The sequence below is a fragment of the Natrix helvetica genome (assembly GCF_964273705.1).
Source record: "Natrix helvetica genome assembly, chromosome: 6".
Classification (NCBI taxonomy): Eukaryota; Metazoa; Chordata; class Lepidosauria; order Squamata; family Natricidae; genus Natrix; species Natrix helvetica.
In genome coordinates, this window is record NC_138553.1 from 5,183,265 (window position 1) to 5,209,491 (window position 26,227).

General features: G+C 40.7%; 1 protein-coding gene and 1 long non-coding RNA gene across 2 annotated transcripts in view; one reads left to right on the forward strand and one right to left on the reverse strand.

Annotated features, from left to right (window-relative positions):
- Window positions 1-26,018, reverse strand: part of LOC309394655 (UPF0739 protein C1orf74 homolog) — a 369,606-nt gene extending 343,588 nt beyond the window's left edge. Inside the window, exon 1 of the mRNA XM_081958093.1 lies at window positions 24,206-26,018. Coding sequence (XP_081814219.1) covers window positions 25,010-25,810 — 801 coding nt within the window. The 5' untranslated portion in view covers window positions 25,811-26,018 and the 3' untranslated portion in view covers window positions 24,206-25,009. The remainder of the gene's footprint in view (window positions 1-24,205) is intronic.
- On the forward strand, window positions 15,813-24,207 carry LOC309394658. The gene is made up of 4 exons (XR_014175764.1): window positions 15,813-16,556; window positions 20,408-20,572; window positions 21,112-21,294; window positions 23,494-24,207. It is a non-coding gene; the product is annotated as an uncharacterized lncRNA (long non-coding RNA).
- Window positions 26,019-26,227: the final 209 nt, after the last annotated feature.

A 26,227-nucleotide genomic window follows, 5' to 3' on the forward strand; every position in this document is an offset into this window, starting at 1 on the left:
GGAGAAGAAAGCGCTCATACTCTGTTGCCTCTTCTTCATTATGCTAAGTAATACTAACTGCCTGCCAAAGAAATAAAACAATATTGGACTGAGGGTTGTAAGCTGAGGACTACAGGTAACAGAAGGGAACTCTGCCTTCAACCAACAATGTATAGTCTTTTCAGGAAGGATGAGAAACAGGAAAGATATAAACAAACAGGAAAGATATAGTCTTTAGTTCAAGAATGAATGTCATAGGTAGATTCCCAGAGCAATACAGATTTCCTTTCTGAAATTTAGTTCTCAGTTCCAAAAAACAGGAATATATGCAAGTAGCTATTCAGAAGTTAGTGGTTAGAAGCAATGGTAAAGCAAGATATGGAATTAAAACCAGAAATATTTTGTTGGCTATTTGAAAGAGAGTACAATATATATTTAATTTTACACATGTTAGCAGCTGCTGGAATTGTGTTTGCATAACAGTGGAAAAACAGAGTTATGAAAATGAATAAATATTACAATGTGCAGGAATAAATAAATTGACAATTAAAATCAAGAAGGCTTTGAATACTTTTTCACATGGGATTTGTTTTAGCAATTGCTAACTAACGGAAACAGAAATTAGAATTCCAAAAGTATGAAAGAAAACTCCAATTATGTAAGGTAGGGTTCCCAAAATGTATAAGGAAATATTACTAGATCATTATTAATGCGTAGATAACTGCGGGACATTACACACCCACACCCACACAAACTATGACAGTGCCAGGAAAATACCAAAAAATAAGAATCCCCCCCCCCTCTAAAAGACTGCAAATGAAACCAGTTTTTTTTTTACCCTAACCCTAAGGACAGGAAAGACAAAAGCCACTGGAATAAAAACCATCAAGACATTGTGGGAAATTATAAAGGACGCAAAACTAGGCCGCCGCTACCCACCCGTTCGTCTCCCGCCGACCCTCCACGCGCTTAGTTGATTACCTGAGGGAAGCAGCAAGCTCTCCTGGAAGGTGAAGGGAAGGCAGTTTTGAAATTGAGGAGGATCTGGTCAGCAAGCGCGATGCGAGACTCCTCGATACAAAGACTCTTTTGAAAAGAGAAGTCTCCAAAAGAGAAAGACTCTTTTCAAAAGAGGAATGTTGGCCGTTGGCACCACGCTTTTAAATGGGTTGCCTCCAGCCCACTCACTGATTGGCTGGATTCCAGCCAATTAGTGAGCGGTGGTCTGGGCTAGCCTACTGTGGACGGGCGGGGAAGCGAGCGAGCTGCGACGAGACTGCAATCGAGCGACAGGGCCGGTGCCGGTTCCCAGAAGTTACTTCCGGGTCCGGTTACTTCTGGGTTCGGTCAAGAACCGGATCCCCCGAACCGGTGCGAACCGGCAGGAACCCACCACTGGCCTTTGCATTGTAACCTCCTGAGTTCTGTGATGTAATGTCTGAGCAGATGGCTGTGATGTAACATCCCGGGCTTTGGTTTGGCTTCGAGTTTGCGGTCTGGCCATGTGTTCATGGCGTGTGTCAGTTTGCTTTATGTGGGGTTCGGAGGGGGGTGGAGCAGTTTGTGATGCTGCCGTGGTTTGGCTTCTGGATGGTGGTTGCATTTGGTCTATGGGATGGGTTTGTGTTTGAGTCTGGTGAGGGTGATTGGTGGTTGTCGCGTCCTGTGTTGTCCTGGGTCCAGTGTCGGTTTTCATGGTTGGGACTCGTTTGTTGACTAGGGCTAGTTTCCAGATGTCTGGTAGGCAGGAGGTATTGTCACATTTATTCATGTTTCGGGGTGTTTCTCTATTTCGATGGCTTCCATAATTATTCTCTCATTGAAGTGTTCAGTTTTGGAGATTAATTTGGTTCCTTCAAAATCAATTTCATGTCCTGTTGCTTTAAAGTGCTGGAAAAGGGAGGAAGTTTTTTCTTCTTTTCTGACTGTTCTTTTGTTCTACGATGCATACATTTATTCTCCTATTAGTTTGTCCAATGTATGTGCCTGGGCAGATTTTGCATGGTATTTCTTTTTTTATATATATAATAATTTTTATTGTTTTTGTCTTTTCATCACATATTACAATCTTTATATCAACAGTTTGTACAATGTTACATCGTCGTATCTATCTATGTTTTCCTCTCTTTACCATATATTACATCATTATGTCATCTATACATTTTTATGATATTTTACAAATTTACCTACTTTTATATACAGTTCTATATTTATTTATTTATGTATATTCTTTTTGGCTTAATTTTTTATATTCCAACCATTCATACCACTTATTCCAAATTTCGTAGTATTCCGATTCTTCTTTGTCCTTTAATTTTAGGGTTAATTTGTCCATCTCTGCACAATCCAAGGTTTTTTTTATCACTAATTCGTCCGGCGGTATATTATTTTGCTTCCAGCATTAGGCAAAAGCTATTCTAGCTGTGGTTAATATATGTGTTAGTAGATATTTAATTTTTTTTGTATAGTTCCCTTTGATTATTGCTAGTAAGAAGGTTTCGGGTTTATACTTTATTTGTTCCCCCGTAATTTCTTGTGCCCACTTCCAAATTCTTTTCCAATATTTTTGCAATTCCGGGCAGGTCCACCACATGTGATAGAAGGTCCCTTGTTCTTTTTTACATTTCCAACAGATAGGTTTCAGTGTTGGGTACATTTTTGCCAATCTTGTTGGTGGTAGGTGCCAATGATAAAACATTTTGTATATATTTTCTTTCAATGTTGCTGATCTCGTTAATTTATAATTTGTATGCCAAATTCTTTCCCAATCCGCTAGATCTATATTATAACCAAAATTTTTGGCCCATGCTATCATACAGCCTTTAACTATTTCTTCTTCTAAGTTTATTTCTAACAAATATTTATACATTTTCGTTATAAATTTGTTTTCTGGGCCAATTAAGATTTTGTCTATTTGTTGCAGTTCTGTATATATTCCATATTCTTTTACATCTTTTTTGTATCTTGATTGAATTGGAGGTTATTCTCTTTTAGTTCTTGATTCGTTTTCAAATTCCCCTGGTTATCTAAAATTTCACTATACCTAACCATTTTTGATAGATCTAGCGTATTGGGTTGTGTCATGGCTTCCATGGTGGAAAGCCATGTCAGTATTTTCATGTAGTGTTTTGCTTTAATTTTGTTACAGACCTGTATTAATGCTTCTCTGATATAATGTGTATGGAAGTATTTTTGCTTCTTTTTACTCCCTTCCCATAGGAAAAAGTGCCATCCTGTTTGCAGGTCATGGCCTTCTATTGCTAATATTCTTCTGTTTTTTAAATTTATCCAGTCTTTGATCCAGATTAGTGCTGCTGCATTATAGTAGAGTTCCCAGTCAGGTAAGCTCCATACCACCTCTGCTTCTATCGTCCTGTAATGCTTTCAGTTTTATCCTAGCTTTTTTCCCTTGCCAGATGAATTTTAGTATTGTTTTGTTCAATTCAAATAAAGAATTTTTTCTCTAGTTTTATGGGAATCGTTTGAAATAGATATAGGACTCTTGGTAGTATGTTCATTTTTATAGTTGCTATTTGTAGATTTTGCATGGTATTTCATAGACTCCTTGGTTTTCTAGCTGGATTTTGTCTTTGGGGTTTCTTAAGATGTTGGCTATTTTTTGGTCAGTGCCGACGGCTGTCTTGATATTGTGTTTGTGGAGAATTTTGCTGATTTCATCTGTGGTGGATTTGGATTTATTGGATTTATATGCCGCCCTTCTCCCAAAGGACTCAGGGCGGCGTACAACATTAAAAAACACATATCACAAAAGTTAAAAGGAAATTAGATAAGTATCCAAAAAACAAACCCAATTAATATAACAATAACATTTTAAAAATTAGATAAAACTGGCAGGCCAGGCCGGCTTGCTGGAAAAGCCAACTTTTTAGGGCGCATCAGAAGGACCGAAGGTCGGGGACTATGAAGCTCCAGGGGCAGCTCATTCCAGAGGGAAGGCACTCCCACAGAGAAGGCTCTCCCCCTGGGGGTCGCCAGCCGACACTGGCTGGCTGACGGCACCCTCAGGAGGCCAACCCTGTGGGATCGCACTGGACGGTGGGACTGGTGGCAGTAGGTGGTCTCGCAGGTACCCTGGGCCTAAGCCATGGAGCGCTTTAAAGGTCCTTGATTAAAAAATTGGTCTATATGGAGCAACAAAAATGTTCATAGAAGGCAAAAGTAGTATTGTAATATATATTTTAAAATTTCAACATAAGTACAATTTACAAATATAACAAATAAAAAAAATTATGTATAGTATTATTTTATTCTTTGGCATATTTCTCATTTGAGTGAATTTTTTTTAGTAGATTGCTGTCGTTGTTTAAAAGGTCATGAAATTTTTCACAAGAATTTGTTAAATTATATTTCACACATAAAATGGCTTTCAAAGTCTCAACATTTGATTGTGATTTTTCTGATGTCCACACTTTATTTACCGTAGAAAAAACGCATTCAGTCGCAGCATTAGTTCCTGGTAAGGACAGCGCGTATTCTACAATTTTTAGTGCATTATGGTTTGTTTCAAAATGATAAAATATTTCTAACCATTTGTTCTCTATTGTGATTTTTGCTGATGCCCAAGATCCTTTTCCTTATCAATATATATTTTTTAATAATGATACCTCATTAAAAAGAACATTTTCGGAAATATTACTATATGGGGAATTTTGAGTAATATGATCGAATGATTTTTGCACATCATTCCAATTAAGTTCTTGTTTTAATGTAACCCAATGAAAATGTTTTTTGTTTAATTTATAAAAAATATTATTTGTACCTCTTCTCACTTTTCCTCCAAAATTTGTGTTTGTGTTGTCTGCACAATATGCAATCATTTTATGTTTTAAATTGTTTTTTTCCAAAATATTAATAATGGAACTGAAAATTATTTCAGAAGTTTCGCCGGGCAAAGAAACAAAATCTAAAATTCTAATTTTTATTCCAGTTTCCGAATCAAAAAATCTAATAATGGTTGGAAATAACTTTATATCCTTATGATTAGATGCGTCAGAATATATGGATATAAAATTAATTTTTTCTAGATTTTTGTTTAATTCTGAAAATGCATATGGGGAAAGCACATTACACACAATTGCCTCGGATTTTGTTCTAGCACAGGCAAATTTTTTGTGGAATAACTTTTTGACAACTTGTGATGTACAGTCCATAGATCTGAAGGAATGATTGTGATTAATAACATGAAAAGACATAAGTCCTTCTGCTAATGCTAATATCTTTTCTTCGTCTCCATAAGTTGTTTTCTGAAAAAATCCTGTATTTTGGAAGAAGATGCAGCAGTATTTAAATATCTTTTATGTTTCTGTGTCTCCAAGTGCTTTGAAATATCATTGTTCCCGCCGTGCGAAATAGAAAATTCACCATTACATTTCTCAAATTTTACCATGTAATCGCTTTTGGTTTTTTTAATAAAAGGAAATTCGCTTCTTAGATCATGGTTGAATTTGCATCCTCTTTTCTTATGTTAAAAATCTAAAAAAAATAAAAATTAAATTATATTATAAATCATTATATACATATTGCTTAAAAACACAGTAAGTAGGTACATAATTACATGAACATATTTTATTGTTAGTTTATAAATTAAATTAGATTGTTATAAAGTAACTATATTTTAAAAAATTATTTTAATCCTATATTTCTTTCTAAATAATAACAATACTAACTTGTATTATTTTTCCTCTGAATTTGCCGTAACGTTAGTCGTAAATGTCACTTTAAAGGCCGGTGCTAGACTTTTTGCCGCCACTATAAAATATAAATAATACAAGTACTGTCTGCTAAATTCAAGAAAATTTATGTTTTTATGAAATAAATAAATTACTTACCTAAATTATCTGAATAACTGATTTGTAATGACATCACTTGTTTAACTAGCTTACTAGCACGCAGTACGATGTGTATCGTCTGAGAGACAGTAACAAAATGTTTTCGTCATTGCCAATCCCAAAAAATGCCATTGTTCATTCAGTCCAAACAATGGTGGTCTAATTCGAACAACTGATCAACAATGCGAACTTTGATAGGCAGTTCTCGGTAATCAGTTCTCAACAATTATTTGTTATTATTAAAGTTTAACATAAAATTAACAAAAATAATATAAAACTCATACCATAGCTAAATGGCCACATGGCTGCCGAAAACGATATATTCCCTTCCCGTTCTCCCGCCGTTCCCTAGCTTGTCATGCATTCTTTTCAAAAATCAGGAGTTTTTTAAAATGCCGCGGGACAAATTGTTAAAAATCGGGACTGTCCCGCCAAAAGCAGGACGTCTGGTCACTCTATGTTAAGGACAATATGTAAGAGTAACGGCCAGCTGTCAAAATCGCAGCAGATGCTAACTTGCGAGATGGTGAAGCGGCCAGTGATGGTGGTGGCGAGGACAGCAGTGGCTGCTCTAACTTCAACGACTCCAAAAGCCAAGCTCCGTCCTCGCCAGCCGCCCTCATATCCGTCGCCAGGGCCGCACTCCGTTAACCCAGTCCATAGTGTCACAGGAGGAGGGGCCAAATGGCACAGTACGGTGGCCCAGGCGGGATGTTCCTTCTTTGTGTATCTTGGGGAGGCCATAGAGCTTGGGGCATCTGGATGATTTTTCTCTGGGGATGATTCTTTGCTGGATCTTCACTGATGGGAAAGGCTTTTATTTTGGATTTAGTGGTTTTTTCCAGGTAGGTGGTGGGGTCTGTGTTTAGAGGTTTGTAACCGGGGTCTTAGAGTAGGTTGGATAGTTTGGCTTAGTAGTCAGACGTGTTCATCACCACAGTGGCGTTACCTTTTTCTGCTGGGAGAATGATTATGTTGTCTTTCCTCAGGTTGGTGAGTGCTTTTTGTTCCTCTTTATGTAAGTTGCTTCTGGTGGATTGCTGGAGCAGAGGACGTTGGTGACTTCAAGTCTGATTTTATTGGCTTCATCTGGGTTGATTTTGGTTAGGGTAACTTCAACTCCGCATATGATGTTTTCAGTGGGGATGCGTTTGGGGGCGGCTCCAAAGTTGAATCCTTTGAAAAGGACATTGGTTTCTGCTGTGGTGAAATATATATAAACCCTTCACCTTAATATAGCTCTTAAATTGTTTGTTTAATCTTTATGTCTATTCGCTAACCGTTAATAACCATTTATGTGTCCCAAATCCTGTAATATTCCGTTTCCCCTTTTATCTTTTAGTTCCATAGTTAGCCTGTCCATCTCTGCATAATCAAGCACCTTTTTTATCACCATTTCATTGGAGGGTGTGTTGTCCTGATTCCAGTTTTTCGCAGATAAATGAGTTTCAAATTTTTTTACTACCTATTCTGTGGGTGTGGTCTATTTTGTGTAGGAGTGGCAGTGGCATGGCAGTCATGTGACTAGGTGGGAGTTGCTTGGCAGTCATGTGGCCGGGGTGGGAGTGGCCAAGTTGATGTCACTGAATTCTTTGCCCCAATGAATAACCTACAAAAAGAAGATATAACAAAAGTTAATTTATTATTTTGTGCACTAACTACTTAAATAAGAATAAAATAAGTACACAAAACAATAGCAGGAAGATGATTGTCCTTGCCTGCCTTCATCACTTGCTCCAACGAATGGTCTGCACAAAGATGAGATACAGAAAGGAAGACTTTAATTGCATGCCCTACATAAGGATGAAACCAGCACACAAAATAAGAAAACAGAGGAATCCTGCCGGTCTTCAACACCACCAACTGACCACCTCGCTCCAATGACCTTGTTAGGTACTGGTGCGATTAAGCACTAGCAATGAACCCCAGGTCGAGGTTATAACAGAGCAACCCTGTAAAGTATACGCAGCGTGCGATAGATAAAGCAACCACACTGAATAATGGATAGTAAAGTAACAAAATAAACTTTACTTTTTGAAGAATATAGCAAAATCCATAAACACAGCCAAAAAGTCATACACAGAAAAAACAGTCCAATACTACCAAGATAACTTGGATAAAAGTAGCAAATAACTTACACACAGTAAGTAGTAGCAACAGTAGTAACAGTTAGACAGCAGTTATCATACATCAAGAGAGAGAGAGAGAGAGAGCAACAACATCAGCTGCAATTTAAATGCTGTAATCTACTAATTAGCAGAGCTCCTCTCTTAAAGATACATAACATGCCTTGTGCAATATATTGTCTACCCAACTTGTTGGTTACACCCTAACATTCTCCCCTTTGGGTAGATCAATATATCCACTCACAATGTAAGATGATAACCTTCACATGATGAGGTATGTTTCACTGAACTTTGTGCCTTAGTGAAGTTGTCTGCTAAATTGTCTTCAGTTGAACAATATTCCAACTTTATCAGGCCATCCTTAATGCTTTGTCGAACATTAAGATACCTCAAATCAGTATACTTCGATCTCGTCTTAATAGCTAAACTAGTCGCCATTTTTATTGCTGCCTGATTATCTTCATAAACAGTAAAAGGTTCATTGATACTTAATCCCATATCTATAAGCAACTGCTTATAATATATCAGCTCAGTACATGTCAACGACAAACATGAAAACTCAGCTTCCATTGTGGATAAGCTTATGTGTTTCTGTCGTATCGACTTCCATCCAATCAGTACACCACCTAGCATAAAGGCTATGCCGGAAGTTGACTTCCTATTATCTATAGCAGCTGCAAAATTCGCATCAGCATAAACAGTCAAAACTAAATCCCTATTCGGTTCTAAATATAATGCATAGTGGATAGTTTTCTTCAAATAACGCAGCACACGCTTTGCTGCTTGCCAATGCCTCTCTGAAGGACTATCATTGAATCTAGCCAGTTGGTTCACACTAAATGATATATCTGGTCTAGACCAATTACTTAGATACATTAGGCTACCTATCAAAGATTGATAGATTCCCTTATCAAAACCAGTACCCTCAGTAACCTCAGGTTTAAACTCCAATGCCATTGGTGTCTTTGCAGTCTTACATAGCTCCATGCTATTTTTCTTAAGTAAATGATTAATTTTACCAGCCTGCAACAGCTTAAAACCTTTACTGGTTCTAACCACGTCTAAGCCCAGATAATGCTTAATTTCACCCAAATTCCGGATTTTAAATTTACTCTCTAATTGTGAAACAATGTCAATAGCTTCCTGCTCAGACCTAGTAATAATAGCTATATCGTCCGTGAACAAAAGCAACAACGAGATCAAACCATTTTTCACCCGTCTAAATAAACAAGGATCAGCCAAACCTGGAATAAATCCCATAGCTTTTAGTTCATTTACTATGCATCTGTTCCACTCAAAACCGGACTGTTTTAAACCATAAAGGCTCTTTTTAAGTCTCCAACAACCAGTCTGGCCATTAGAATCCACACCTGGTGGCATCTTCATATAAATGGTATGCTGCAATGGAGCATGCAGATACGCTGTTTCAACATCAATATGGGTAACATTACACCGATACTTAGCAGCCCACACCAATGCTGCCCTCAACGTAGAGGCTTTCAAGCTCGGAGCAAAAACCTCATCGTAATCCCTCTCAGTTTGGGAAAACCCTTGAGCAACTAAACGAGCCTTATAAATGGCATTGCCAGCAGCATCGTTTTTAATTTTAAACACCCATCTACAGCCAATTGCACTCTCCCCTGAAGGGAGCCTAGCTTCTTCATAAACCTTCAATTCCTGTAAGGATTTCAACTCCTTCTCCATAGCTGTCTTCCACAATTTCTTTTCCTTTTCAGGATACAGCCTTAACTCTGCAAAACTAGAAGGTTCTATGCTAACTTGCAATACTACACTGGCTTGGTATCTGTCGGGTGGATGCCTGTCCCTAGTAGACCTCCTAGGCAATACAGGACTTGCAGAATCATCCTGTTCCACCTCACGAGTAGATTCTACATCTACATCTTCCTCCCTTTTCAGAGTAATAGATGGACTATCCTGATTCTCTAACTGCTCATTTGGTGTATCATGATTAACCAAACGATCAACATCTATATCATCACAAACCTTGTGAAACTCTTGTTCTAGCTTCTCCCAACCAACATGTTCTGAAAATTTAGCACTAGCACTGTGCATAATTCTCCGAGTTCCAGGTTCCCAGAACCTAAACGATCTATGATTGGAATTGTACCCAACAAAAACCATCTTCCTAGCTCTGCTTTGATCCTTCCGTCTAGTCTGTGAGGGAATATGCACCCAAGCAGGGACACCAAATGTGTGTAAATAACTCAAATCAGGCTTCCTACCATGCCAAAGAGTATAAGGAATCTTACCAGTAGTTGAGTTAACTACTATGTTCAGAATATGGTTTGCACACATTATAGCCTCACCCCAAAGCTTTTCTGACAAACCAGAATCAACCAGCATAGTTCTGGTCATTGCCTGCTATGATTGACCACGTCTTTCAATAAATGAATTATGTTCTGGCCTGTAGGGGGCAGAACACCTATGTTCTATACCAGCATTCTCCAACATTGATGTAAACCTATGATTAGTGAATTCAGACCCATTATCAGTGACTAGGCAAAGTACTTTTTTATCCATCTTACGTTCAACAAACTTTAACCATTTAGTAAAATGTTGGAAAGTTTCTGCCTTTGATTTCATTACATAACAGAAACCATACCTAGAATAATGGTCCATAATGCTGAGTATATAGCAGGCACCTCCTAAGCTAGGTTTCTTAGGGCCAATTAGGTCTGCAAACACTACATCCAGTGGTTTAGATGTCTTGAATCCTTGAAACCGGTTTGCAGGGGTAACCTTACTTTTAGCCTGGTTACAGGCATTACAGTTAAGATATTTTGAACAAGGTTTCAAATTGATTCCATTAGATAGAATAACAGTTTGACGTACCATTTTAAAATTTACATGGCCTAAACGTCTATGAAGTAGATGTATACAGTTATCATGGGGCTGTTTATTCTTATAACCAGGTTCAGAACTCGCAATATTTAAAGAGTTCTCATGTAGAATAAATAAATTATTCTCCAAATTGGCAATAACACTATTACCTTCCTTTTCAATAATGCATCTATCATTCTTAAATGTTACTGTAAACCCACATTTCACAAGGTCTTTTACAGATAATAGGTTAAATTTCATTTTAGGTACATATAACATTTCCAATTTTTCATTAATACATGGACAATAAGCTGTACCTTCACCTGAAGCCTTAATTTTCCAACCATTTGCTAAGGAAATGTGCTGTTTGCTAGCCTTCATAGTAACAAACCTTTCTTTAACCTTAGTTATAGAATGGGATGCGCCACTGTCAACCACCCAGAAACTATGGTTTACAGCGTTATCTACCTTAGCTACAGTTACAGTAACATTGTTGCTTTTTCTTTTACTATTAGCAACACTCCTTTTCTTGCTATTTTTACAGTTCTTAGCAATATGCCCCTTACCACCACAAGAATAACATTTCTTAACAAAATTTACAGTTGAAAACTGTGTTTCTTCTTGTGATTGATTGTCTCTGAACTGAACTCTATCCTCTCTTCGTCTGGACTCTTCAAGCAATCTCCCGGTAACCTCAGATAATGTCAGTTCATCTCGTGAAAGAACTTCCAATGAGGAAACAAAAGAGTCGTAGCTTTCATCAAGCGATGATAGCATAATATACACCTGTTGAAGCTCAGAAAAAATTAGCTCTTTTTCTTGCAAATCCTGCAAAGTTTTCTTCATGAAGTCTAAATGAGCCAACATATCACCACCTTTTTGCAAACGGGCTCTAAACAGTTTCCGTGTGAGATGAATATGAGCACCCACACTGTCCCGAACAAATTCTCCGCAATGTGTTCCAACACCTAGCAGCAGACTCTTCGCCACGAATATGGACCAGTTGCTGGTCATTCAGTGTTAGTCCAATAATGCAGAGAGCTCTCTCATTGTCCCTGTTAAACTGCGCAATCTTCTTCGCATCCTCATTATCAGCAGGATCCCAATCTGTAACATCTGGTGGGTTCTGAACCACAAACCACAGTCCTTCTCTACGCAGAAGTAGGGAACACTTCAAGGACCAGGAAACATAGTTGGTTCCATCAAACCGGGTAATCATGGAGAGTGCAGCAGACTGTTCTTGTGCCATATTCACAAAAATAAACTATCCAAAAAGTGGTGCTTAAAAAAAAAAAAAATTATGGTTAAGGCAGGGCGTCTGGGCCCATAACCAATGTTAGGTACTGGTGCGATTAAGCACTAGCAATGAACCCCAGGTCGAGGTTATAACAGAGCAACCCTGTAAAGTATACGCAGCGTGCGATAGATAAAGCAACCACACTGAATAATGGATAGTAAAGTAACAAAATAAACTTTACTTTTTGAAGAATATAGCAACATCCATAAACACAGCCAAAAAGTCATAGACAGAAAAAACAGTCCAATACTACCAAGATAACTTGGATAAAAGTAGCAAATAACTTACACACAGTAAGTAGTAGCAACAGTAGTAACAGTTAGACAGCAGTTATCATACATCAATCAAGAGAGAGAGAGAGCAACAACATCAGCTGCAATTTAAATGCTGTAATCTACTAATTAGCAGAGCTCCTCTCTTAAAGATACATAACATGCCTTGTGCAATATATTGTCTACCCAACTTGTTGGTTACACCCTAACAGACCTGCACAAAGAGACACAGAAAGACAACACAATGGAAGAAATAGACTCAAGTACTTACCGTATATACTTGAGTATAAGCCGACTCGAGTATAAGCCGAGACCCCTAATTTTACCCCCAAAAAACTGGAAAAGCTATTGACTCGAGTATAAGCTTTTGGCAACTTCTGTGAAATCTTTGTTCTTTGCCGCAAACATAGGCCATACCTATTCATGAAGCCAGTACACCATCCTGCTGACGCAACAAAATTTTCAATGCCTGGTGCTTTTAATTTGTCATCTTTAGCCATTTGAAGGGCACGTAAGCGAATTCCCATGCGTGTTACACAGTAACCATTTTGACGACACTCCATAACCCATTTATGCAATTCAGTCTCTAGAGCCCCATATGGAGTTGTTAAACCACGTCGAGCCATACCATACCTATGAAACAGAGCATGCGCAGGCTCCTTACCTCTATCGCGTTTAAGCTGTACTGCGCCTGCGCGGTAAGACTTTCTTCATTCGCAGCCCATCCGGATGACGTGTCATGCTGGGAGCTGCATCTTCTGTGAATGGCGATCCCGGAAGCACCGAAGCCTCGGCCGCGCGCAAGTCCTCGGTAAGTTCTTTTTTTTTTTTTTTTTTGTTCACTGGAGTATAAGCCGAAGTGGATTTTTCAGCCCAAAAAGTGGGCTGAAAAATTCGGCTTATACTCAAGTATATACGGTACTTGTGTTATTGGTTTTGTGGTTGAAGATGTTTCCACACTGTTCTTTCGTTGCACTTCTCTTGCTCATGGATCATCAGCTGTGATGGAGTGCTCTGAGCCACTTTTTGACTGAAGGAATTGGGTCCCATCTTTTTACAGACATGCTAATAATGCTTATTGTCATCAAATTACTAATTTTAGGAACAGTTAGGCAGGTTCTTTGTTCTGAACATGTGAGGTTCATTTTTCGGAACCCCCATTTCCGCCTCTGCTGAGGTTGATACTGTCAGGAATTTTGTAGTTCTTTGGATCTTTGATCACATTTTCCAAAAAATCTCTTTGGTCGTTCAAATCAATTTCATGATTAAACATTTTGCCAAATTCAATCAATCCTTCCTCTGCTTCATCTGGAATGACTACAATGTTCCAGTAATCCGGCTCCAAATATGTGACAAATTGTAATTTTAGGAAATTGGCCTACCTGTTTTTAGATGTTTGCAACCCATCAGCCTTTTGTTCAAATTGGTGATGATGCTTTCCAAAAGATTTTCACGAGGAAGTGCAACAAATTGTTGATTTTTAATTAATTTTATATTTTGGAAGGCTTCTGAAGCTAGCATTCCGTCAACCTTTTTTTCATATCGGCCCTTTCCCCATCTAACCATTTCAAATGGTTTAATTGATCACAATACCAAGTTTTTGGCCTTGATGATGTCTGTGTTCTTTCCCTTCAGGACATTTGACAGAAGAGAAATCTCATTAGAATATGCAAGGGTGGGAAGCTATTGATCCTGCGTCCCCTGGACGTCTAACATCCATTGCAACACCCTTCAGCCAAAAGATGCTTCCGGCAAAGTATAGGCATCCAGACGATAATGAAGGGCGATGGGGAAGCCCATGTAGCCGCCCTAAAGATGTCTTCAATCAGGGCTTGAGTTGACCAGGCCGTCAGGGTGGCTGCACTCCTTGTGGAATGTGCTGTTATGCCGGCTGGTACTTGGAGATTCTGAGCTTCATAAGCCCTGACTATGGCTGTACTTATCCACTTACCAATAGTAGAGGGAGAAACCCTTGCCCCTAATGTAGACTGATGGAAGGAGACGAAGATCACTTCCGTCTTCCTGATAGGCGAGGTACGCTTCAAAAAGGTGCACAGAGCCCTCCTAACGTCCAGGCAATGCCATGAACGCTTTCCCTGGAGGGAGCTGGGCAAAAATCTGGGAAAACCACCTCTTGAGCCCTATGAAAGGGGGAATTAACTTTTGGTAGGAAAGAGGGATGAAGTCTGAGGACGACTCTATTGGCATGAAAAATTCACAGGTGAACGTCCTAGGCCCGTGATGGCGAATCTATGGCACGCGTGCCGCAGGTGGCACACGGAGCCATTTGTCAGGGCATGTGTGGCTTTGCTCTGTCAGCTCCAGCGCGCATGCGTGCGCTGGCCAGCTGACTTCAGCTTTCATTTTCTGCCATATTTTTTTGCCCTTAACTGCTGCTTCTAGCTCGGGGAGAGCAGATCGGCTGAGCCCGGCTCTCTCTCTCCTTCCTTGGATGGATCTGGTGGGATGATCAGGCTTTCTTGCTGGGCTTGAGGAGGGGGAGGCGGAACTGTTGCCCCAGACCTTTTGCAAAACTGTCGGAGTTATTATCCCCGTGTCAGTGAAAATGAAAAGCAAAGCTCCCCACGCCTCAGCCCAGCGCTTCTCCCACTGTGGACTTGAGGGGGGGAAAGCCCTTTCCCCCTTCTCAAATCACAGCGTGCCTGGTGAGAGAGAGAGGGAGGGAGGGAGGGAGAGGGACTGAGGCTACGATTAGGATTCATTGCCAGATTAGTCTCTCCAGCTAGCCGGCGAGCTCGGCAACTTGTTGAGATGTGCCTCTCTCCCGCAATTTGAGAAGGGGGGAAAAAGGGGGCTTTCCCCTCAAGTCCACGGAGGAAGATTTCAGGGAAGCACCACCTCCCTCAGAATGAAAATGCCCAGCAAGGCGCTTCAGCCCAGCACTGCTCCTGTGGCAAACGGGGGGAAATGCCCCCCTCCCCGCTGGTCCGATCTCTCTTTCATCACCACCACTCCCGCCCCAGGAACCTGTTTCCCCACCACACACCCTTTCTGCGCTGGTGGAAGGTGCTGGACATCGGGGGCATTGCACTTGCAACCGCCCGCCGGCCACTATGGAGACCGCTGGTGTTGCCAGGTGCCTCCCGTCGGAGTTGAGCCAAGCTTGGCTCAGCGAGGGGGGGCATGAGGCTTCGGGCCAGGACCGTGCTAACACAGCTGCCCCACCAAGAGTAGCGTTTGCCTCTGTTGCCTCTGAAGGCGGCGGGGAGTGGCAGGCGCTGCAGGTGCAAGTGGAAGGTGCTGGAAGCCTCGGGGGGGGGGGGGTCAGGAAAGCCATTTTCTCCTAGAAAGCCTGGGGAGAAAGAAATGAGATCATTGCGGACTCAAAAGGGTGGGGTTTGCATGCGCATGCGTGGGTGGGTGGGGGGTTGCGTGCACAGGTCATGCGCATAGGATTATGGGTGTGGCATGCCCACCCACGACCCCCCTGCGCTCCCCCCACTTTTGGCACCTGATGCCAAAAAGGTTCGCCATCACTGCCCTAGGCACTGAGGCAAGGCCAATGGGAAGAGCCCTATACTGGTAATGGAACCTTCCATAGGAGAAGCTAAGGAATTTCCGATGTTCCTGAATGATCATAATGTGGAGGTAGGCCTCCGTGAGATCTGTTGATGCCAATTGATCCCCCCTCCCTGAGCCCCTCTAGAATGGACTTCAATGATGCTATTTTGAACTTTGGTAAACTAGGTGAAAGTTTTAGTTTGAGAATAGCCACACACACACACACACACACACACACACACACCTACCTTTAGGCACCACGAACAGATTAGAGTAGAAGCCGGAGCCTTTGCTTCTCCGGAACAAGCTCAATTGCCCCGATAGCCAGCAGATTATGCATAGCTTTCCTCATAAGCTGACACTTGATCTTGCTCCGGGATGGAGAGAATGTCCTGAATCTGTTCAGGAGTGGGAGAGAAACTCCAATTGTAAGCCAAATCTAACTGCGTCTGAAGTGATGGAACCCCAACTATCCGCAAATAAGGAGAGGCGGCCGCCTATAGGTTGATTCAATCCCAAATCACTTACTCCTGCAGAAGGAACGACCACCTCCCCCTCGAAAGGGCCACTTGATTTGCGTCTGACATGAAGCTGGGGGCTAGTTCCGGGATTCCATGCCTGGATTCAATTGGAAGACATCAAAGACTACCACAGGAGGGTCCCTGGATAGGTAAGACGTAGTGGCTGAAAGGTGTTGTGAGACTGTTGTTTCTGCACTCCTCAGGGCTCATGCGTCTTTTGACAGTGATTGAGTACTCTGGAAAGCAAGGGGTGATGGAGAGATCTGCGTGTCTCACTGATGCATGGAGTGGATTGATTGAATGTTATGAGCCACTAAATGAACGTCCAGCCTCGGTAAGATCCCTGGTGACTTCTTAATTGAACAAGGCTGAAGCCTTGAAAAAACCAAGGATCCCTATTTACTGCTATCAACCTTTCTTCTGTCGCTTCCAATTTCTTCTCGGTCTGTTCTGCTACCATTTTTATTTTCTGTTCATTTTTAGCTATCGTTTCCTGAATTTTCTCAATTTTGTCGTCCAATTTCCTTATAATCTCCTTTCACTTCACCCAAATCTCCTTTCATTTCCTCATGACTGTTAATTATTGATTCTTGTGTCTTCTTCTGTCTTGTATCATATTTACTGTCACTTGCATGGTTTGTAGGCTTGATATAGATCCTATTTTTACACTACTACATTGGTGTATTTTCACAGATTGGTGATTGTAGACATACAGTAGTTATCTTTTTTTAAAAAAAATTAAAAATTCCACAATATCATAAATCCCTTGCTCCTCAAGGATTTGCCTATCTGGCTGGTCTGTCTCTAATTTAGTATCTTTGTTATAACTCTTACAATTATTAGTCTGTAATAGTACACCCAAAACTATTTTTTTAAATCTATGAATTTGTTCCTGGTGTTCCTTGGTATATTTAATCTTCTAAAGTCAATGATAATCTCTGATTTACTAATATTGTCCAATCATTAATGTAACTCACAAGTAACAATTGTCAATTCATGTAAATTATTTTAAGATTTTAAATTACAATACAATACAATAGCAGAGTTGGAAGGGACCTTGGAGGCCTTCTAGTCCAACCCCCTGCCTAGGCAGGAAACCCTATACCGTTTCAGACAAATGGCTATCCAACATCTTCTTAAAGGCTTCCAGTGTTGGGGCATTCACAACTTCTGGAGGCAACTTCTGTTCCACTGATTAATTGTCCTCACTGTCAGGAAATTTCTCCTCTGTTCTAAGTTGCTAGTATTATACATCTTTATTAACTACATTAATAAAGATGTATAATACTATAAATATTTAAAACTAGACAAATGTATAATTATGTAAACTATAATCTAAATTCATTTACCAGTATACAAACAAATACGTTATGGTAATTAAGAATTGTGTCACATTGTATTAGCTCTTAATTTGTTTATAAGTTTATCTAATTGTAAGTGTATCTAATATATATGCAGGTATACAGATGTTACAACATTTATTACCCAAGATATTTATTATATCTATACACGACTAGTAACTAAAGTTCCCAATCCAAAGTCCCTCACCACCTTCAAGAAAAATTTTTATTCCTTAATCTCACTGTTCCATCTTCAACTTCTTTATTTCCTGTTTTTCAAATCCAAGATCTCAGCTTCCCCGCAAGTTGCACAGACACAGTCACTTCTCTGTCCTCCCAAAGCCTTTGCGGCTCTGTACCAAAGGACTTTTTTCCCCGTACTTATTCCTTGTTCCTTTATTTTTTATTTATTTTTTTTTTTTTTTATGTATCTTGTCTTTTTATTTACACTGAGAGCATCTGCACCAAAGACAAGTTCCCTGTGTGTCCAACCACACTTGGTCAATAAAGAATTCTCTTCTCTTCTCTCTTCTCTTCCATTTCCTTCCCTTCCATTGGATTCCATCCCATTCCATTCTAATTTTTTTTTTTTGGGAGGCAACTTCTGGTTTATTTTGTTTTATATTTATATATATATATATATATATTTATTAAGAGTTTTGTACAAACAGATTTCCCCCCTTTTCACCCCCCCGCCATACAATATAAATCTCATACAAATGCTATACCCCCCCAACCCCCCCACAAAAATTCACTTTCAAATATTATACCAAATACTTTGCCCCCTCCCCTCCCCCCATCTTAAAATAGATTACTCGTAACCCCTCTCCTCCCAACAAACACAATATAAATTTCTCTTAGATTAATAATAACACATTGATCCCATTTTCTAAGCTAATTTAACATCTATAACTCTTAATATAAATTTCTCCTAGCATAACAATGTTTCATTAGTCCCATCTTCTAATTTATTCATACATATATATTGCCCCACCCTCCACCCTAACCCTCCCCCACCTCCCACACAAACCCACCCCCCTGACTTCCGCTGTATACCACTCTAACAATTCCAAACATCCCATATACTATTTACTCTGATCATCTATCGGTCTAAACATTCTTACCTAAAGGCTAGATAATAACTCCTAGTCTGGTATTTATTCTGTATATAATCAATCCATTTTGCCCATTCCTGTGTGTAATCCTCCTGTTTCTGAGCTTTTAAGAAAGCTGAAATTTTTGCCATTTCAGCGAACCCCGCCACCTTCTGAATCCATTGATCAATTGTCGGTAAAAAATCTTTTTTCCAATGTTGCGCAATCAACAACCTAGCTGCTGTGACCATATACAAGGCCAATTTTGTTTCCCCTTTGGTAAAATCCTTAACTATACCCAATAAAAACATTTGCGGAGTGAATTGTATTCTTTTCTTAAATACATTCTGCATAACCCACCATATTTTTATCCAAAAAGCTTTAACCTTGTTACAAGTCCACCATACATGAAAAAAGGTAGCATCTAGACACCCGCATCTCCAACATTTTGGTTGAACATTTGGGTACATGCATGATAATTTTTTAGGATCTAAATACCATCTGTAAAACATTTTATAAAAATTCTCCCTTAAATTCTGTGACTCTGTAAATTTAACATTCTGAACCCATATTTTTCCCCACGTTTCCAACATAACCAATTCACCAAAATTCTGAGCCCATTTAATCATACAATCCTTAACCAATTCACTTTCTGAGTCTCTTTCTAACAGTACATTATATATTCTTTTAACTTGTTTTGGGCCAGTCTCTTTTATCTGCTTAATCAGTTCCACTTCTTTATCCATAAAACCGACCCTGCGATCTTCTTCCCATCTCTTCTGTAGCTGTATGTAATGTAACCAATTTAAAGTAATTCCTTCTTCCAACAGCTGTTCCAAAGTTTTTAACTTCCATTCGCCCCCATCAGCAATAAGCACATCTTTATATAAACAACCCCCAAGTGACTTAATATTCATAATCCCCATGGTGTCTGCAAGATCCAACCAAAGCGGTATTTTATAATCCCAATTGGGCCGGTGCTTCTTCCATATTCTCATCAAGGCACTACGGAGAACATGGTTGTTAAACACTTTATCCACCCTGTCTTCATAAAAAAGATATGCATGCCATCCCTTAATCTCACTGTTCCATCTTCAACTTCTTTGTTTCCTGTTCTTCAAATCCAAGATCTCAGCTTCCCCGCAAGTTGCACAGACACACAGTCACTTCTCTGTCCTTCCAAAGCCTTTGCGGCTCTGTATCAAAGGACTTTTTTCCCCGTACTTATTCCTTATTCCTTTGCCAGTCATTCGCTACAGTCTCTAGTCACTCAAAATCAAAAGCCACAAGTTCAATCGTTAATCTTGTTTGTACAGTTTTCCAGCATGGCTCCTGCTTGAATCTTCAGATCACACTCACTTCTCCTTCTGCCATATTTACTAGTTCTCTCTTTTCAGAATTACGCTCCTACTGCTGCCGCTTTTCCCACTCTGGAGACTCACTTGTCCATCAGCTTGTAGGATTCACCAATTTAGAGAAGCAACCTGGTTTCTCACTCTGTCCTGTCACTTTTCACTGATATTTCTTACTGCTTCTCATTCTTTGCTTCTTTCACCACTCAGTCAGGCCGTCATGCTTCCGGACCTGGCAATTCGTGCCGAATTCAAGGGGCTAGTATGGCAGGTCGAGTGCTGCCCGCTTCTGCCCAGCTACCGTGAGCGCCTCTTGGGCCAGCACCCCCCAACCGCTGGAAGTGGCTGTATGCAAGGATCCAGACGAGGTCTTCCGCAGGTAAGCGGCCCCCTGCCCCAGGATGGGCTTGCTGCCTTGGCCAGCCCCAGTGCAGTCCCTGCACTGCCCTTCCCTGAGCGAGGGAATGCCTGAGGAAATGAGGTCTGGTTACAGCCTGCTCCTCGCCAGCTTCTGGCCGGCCTTTTTGGGCACATTGGGGCAGAGGCAGGGGTGAAATCCTCCCGGTTCGCCCGAACCAGTAGCGAAGATAAGCCATGGTTCTCCAAAAGAGGGGTAAAAAATCCCTGGTGGCCCACCCTTGCCCGTTTTGCCCAATCACCTGCTTGCCCGCTTACTGCTTGCGTATGGCGCTTCACTTCTGTCCCACCCGCTCCATCCACGCGGCCTAGGTACTTGGTTTGCCAACCACTGCTCGATCAGAAGCCTCTCCTAGAACTTCTAAGAAGCTTCGCCGACAGCCGCCCACTCAAAAAGCATTGCTGATTGTGGCCTAGTGTTGTTCCTCCCCCTTCCCGGTTTCCAGGCTCTTCTGCCTGGCCTGTCTAAGCCGTCTGGCTAACTACGAACTTTCCCCCCAGCTTCCAGTTTGCTTACTTTCGCTCTTCGGATGGAATCCGAGCTGCCTTGCTGTTTGAAGAACGACTGTCTTGATGTTCGCCTGCTCAGCTCCTTTTGAAATCCCCGCTTTCCGTCTCCAATCTATTTCATCTGCTAGCAACTGACTATGCCTGCCTGCCTGCCTGGTGCCTTCAATTGGGAAAGTAAGTGGTTTTTTATAGGAATTTTTTTTTTAGGAAATAATAACCATTTAAAATTTATCAAGTTTTAGCTGCTTTTATATTTTTAGATTTGTGATAATTTGTCTGTAGTCTGTCACACTCACTACACAAACACACAAAAATCACACCAAGCTTTATGTGACATTTTGTGCTTGTGGTAATTGGTTTCGTGAGTGTGAGTTTCCTGCTTGTTGCATGGGGCATTTTGTGTGCTTTTACATTATGTGAGAGTTGCACAATGGCGTTGTGTTTTTGTTAAGTGTGAAAGTTGCTTTTGGAGTTCTTGGTGGCTCTGTGAGTTTCCTGCTTGTGGCAGGGGCCATTTTGTGTGCTTTTGGAATTTTGCTTGGGCGGGGGGTTGGACTAGATGACCTGCAAGGTCCCTTCCAACTCTGTTAATTTGTTAAAGCTGTTAAGTCTTGCTGGGGGAGTGAGTTGCACAATGTTGTGAGTCAGGTGTGTTGCTTTTGTGTGAAGTGTGAAAGTTGCTTTTTGAGCTCTTTTGTGGCTCTGGCTTTCCTGTTTGTGGTGACTTGGCCATGCCCACATAAGTGGTAGGGAAAATTTTTAGATTTCACCACTGGACGGAGGGTTGGTGTCTCCTCCCCCTTCCCTCCCCCCCCCCCCCCCCCGATCTAATGGGTGTGCTTTAGAGCACATGCGGCCATTGAGACGTTGGCTGGCTGGGATTTCAAACGAGCCCCAGGACAACATCCCTGCCTCTTTCCTGTGAGAGCCGGCTAGGGGCTGCACCCTTCCCTCGCTGTCCACGCGGAGCCTCTGCCAGTCCCCCAAGGACCCTGGCCGAAGTTTCACTCACTGAGGCACCAGGACTCCTGATGCCGGGATGGGGTCCTTCAGGCACTTACCGTATTTGTCGGAGTACAAGATGCACCCTTTTCCCTCAAAAAAGAGGCTGAAAATCTGGGTGCATCTTATACATTGAATGCAGCATTTTTGGCCTCCTGAAACCCCGTCCTCTTTGCAAAAATGGACGTGCATAGCCTTTACGAGGCTTCGAGAGTGCTCCTGGGGGCTGGGGGGGCAGAAATGAGTGAAAAATGGGCTGTTTTTTGCTCATTTTTGGCCCCCACAGCCCCCAGGAGCAGTCTACAAGCTTCCTAAAAGCTATGCATGTCCCCCTTTTTATATATATGTAGAAAAAAACGGGCCCGTTTTTGCTAAAAATGGGCTGTTTTGGGGAGTTTTGCAGAGTGCAAAAACTTTTTTTTTTTAAATTATTTGCCTCTTCAAAATCTTGGTGGTCTTATATTCCAAAAAATACGGTAGCTTTGCCACTTCGCTCCAACCCCACCCTCCTTCTCAGTGAGTGGCATGCCCAGCAAAAGTTCAACCGGGCTCCTTGAGAGATGGAGTTTGCAGGAGGCTGATCTAGGGGGCTGGCTGGTTGTAACACAAACATTCATTCTCGGCTTTTTGATTCCTAGCTGCAATGGGCAGCAAACCTACGTTCGTCCCCCTGATCCAGCAACTGGAAAAGGGGGGCGGAGAGAAATGCCAAGGTACGGTTGGTTGGCAAAATTGTTGTAGCCCACCTTCTTTGTTTTGGTGTCCTGCTCATGGATTTCAATTTGGATGTATATATATGCAACAAAATAAAGATATATGGTGATGTTACATTAACTATTAAGGAGACTGCATGGCAAGCTTTCATTGAAAGCCTGGGATGTACAAATTGGCTATTTTTAAATTAGGTATAAATATTTTTGTTTATTAAACCTGTCCAGAGTCACTTAAGTGAGAGGAGTGGTGTAGAAATGAGATTAATAAATAAAGTCCTTTTATACACTTGTAATTTTCTGAAGAGCCATGCACAAAATATTCACCTTGTGTCTCTGCAGTATGTCTATGAAATCTGGCTTTTAAGATAATATTCTTACCAAAACAGTGAATAACTGATTATAATCATAATTCATCTATTTTCAGTATAAACTCTACTGTGTAGTTTTGTTTTTTTTCTTGCCATTGTAAAGGGGGGGAGGGCGGGGAGACACTTTTACTTCCAATACATACATTTTAATCAAATAGAGATAGAAGGTTCTGTGGAATAAAATAGAAAAGCAGAAAAGAAGTATCATTGCATGACCAGGAGTAATCTTTTTCCCGGACCTATTATATACTTTATAATCAATTTATCTCAAAACATTTTCTTTTTTTCAGAGAAATCATGATCATTGGATTCCTATCATAATGGTAATCATGGTAACAGCTCTATCTTAATTTAAGCAACTTGAACATCCCTTGTCTTATTTGCCTATTATATTGATTGCACTATAGCAGTCAAAATTATCCCAAATGGTTTAGTATTTTAAAATGTCTTGTAAAATTAAGAATTATGTATTGTATTGAAGGAGTTTGTCTGCTTGGTTTTGTGTATTGCTTAGTTTTTGTATTACTATTAAACCAAAGCAACAAATATTGTTTGTATGCTATCCATATTGTATTGTTTGAATGCCTATCCATATATATCATTGATCTCTATAACCACTGACACAATAGCCATTCTTAGTTTCAAAAATCTTAAGTTCGTCAATTCACTTACCATATTTTTCAGAGTATAAGACTCACCTTTTTCCCTCAAAAAAGAGCCTGAAAATCTGGGTGCGTCTTATACACTGAATACAGCATTTTTTGCCTCCCGAAACCCCTCCCCCTTAGCAAAAATGGCCGTGCATAGCCTTCCAGAGTGCTCCTGGGGATTGGAGAGGGTACAAATTACTGAAAAATTGGCCACTTTTTGCTCAATTTTGCCCCCAGGAGCACTCTGTAAGCCTCCTAAAGGCTATGCATGCCCTTTTTAAAAAAAAACAAAAAACAGACCTGTTTTCGTGAAAAATGGGCTATTTTGGGGAGGTCTGCAGAGTGCAAAAACTTTTTTAAAAAAATTTGCCTCTTCAAAATCTTGGGGCATCTTATACTCCTAAAAATACAGTAACTTGACTATACTGGAATTGAAATCATTGCCTAGTCCAGCTGGAGAAAGGCACTGAATTCTTTTTGCCTGGATTTTAGAATAGATCAGTTAATAAGATCTCCTGGAAAAGTACGCTAACCTGAAAGATTCTTGGAAATTTAAGTGTGAAGGATATCCTGAATGCTGCTGAAAGGAAAACTGCATATTTGTGTAAAACACTGACATACCGTATTTTTCAGAATATAAGACGCACCAAGATTTTGAAGAGCTACATTGCAAAAAAAAGTTTTTGCACTCTCTGGAATTCCCAAACGCTCTGTACACCTCGTTTTTTTGTGAAAGAGTTTGAGAGGCCTGCAAAGTGCTCGGTGGCAGGGTTAAAAACGAGCACAAAAAATGGCCATGCATAACTTAGGAAGTTTGTAGAGTGCTGGGGTGGGGGACGTGCAAAAAATGGCCCATTTTTCACTCGTTTTTGCCCTCCCTAGACCCCAGAAGCACTTTGCAGACCTCCCAAAGTCTATGCAGGTCCATTTTTATGAAGGGGGTGGGGTTTCACGCGGCAAAAATGCTGGCTTCAGTGTATAAGATACACCCAGATTTTCACCCTCTTTTGGGGGAGAGGTGTGTCTTATACTCTGAAGAATATGGTAATTGCTAGAACTATGCTTCCAAACTGCCCCCGTTCTGAAGCTTTTAAACAAAATCAGTAGAATACTGTGGAGAAAGCACTGTTATCTGTCTCTAAACCGAGATCCATATTTACAAGGCTACTGCAGATAGAGCAACTACCTCGCTTGCAATGCAGAGATCAGCAAATTCTTCCTGAGCTTTAAAAGCGTCTGTGAGTTTTTCACACCATGCGCTGAGGTTCGTTTTCATGTCTGGATACAAGAGTTCTGGGACGCTGAAAGAATAAAACCGAACTCTGAAATCGCTGTTGACCATGCAAAATCTGGCTTGAACCGTAAACACTCTCAGTGGAACTAATGTAAGACAATTATCACAACTATTCTCATTAGGAAAATTGTAGGAGGCTGGATAGCCGAGCAATACACCAAAGAGAGTACAGAGATTCCATTCCGTTGAGAAGAGTTCACTTGAAGATATTGTCTGGGAAGTATCTTCCGTTAACGCTTTAATATGATGCAATACCTCTGACAGATGGATTTTTATAAGGCTCACATTTTCTGGGTTGGAAAAGGCAGGACATGGTCTAAAAGCAGAAACGTCAATGAAGATGACATTATTGCTAAGCAGGACTGACTCCAGACACAAACACATCCGTTCCAAGTTGACGATTAGAACATTTTCAGCTATATTGAGAATATGCAGCCGACATGCAAGTTGAAGGGTAGTTTGAAGATGTTGAAGGTAGCCCAGGATCTGAGAAGTCCCAGAAGAATTGTAATCGTACAGAAAAGCTGGTTTCAAGCCAACTGCTACTGCCAGTACCTCCCCAGCTACATTCAAGGAGGCCGAAGATGATAACCTTTTCTTCTTTCCAGTGCTAAGATGACGTTGAGCTGCCTTAATGAGCAGTTGGGCCAATTGCTCCGCCATTCTTAGCTCAATTAAGGAACTCCCGAAACACTAAATGGTCCATTAGCTTTTAGACATACAATAGCAGAGTTGGAAGGGGCCTTGGAGGTCTTCTAGTCCAACCCCCTGCCTAGGCAGGAAACCCTATACCGTTTCAGACAAATGGCTATCCAACATCTTCTTAAAGACTTCCAGTGTTGGGGCATTCACAACTTCTGGAGGCAACTTCTGTTCCACGGATTAATTCTTCTAACTGTCAGGAAGTTTCTCCTCCGTTCTAAGTTGCTTCTCTCCTGCTGCTTCAGCCAGGCCTTAGGAAATAGTAAAACATCAATTCATGGTTATGTAACAAAAGTAACCCATACAGTTTCGTTTTTATAAATGAGTCAATAAATGAAACTGAAAGAAAGAATAAGAGGATGATATGTGAGGGGAAGG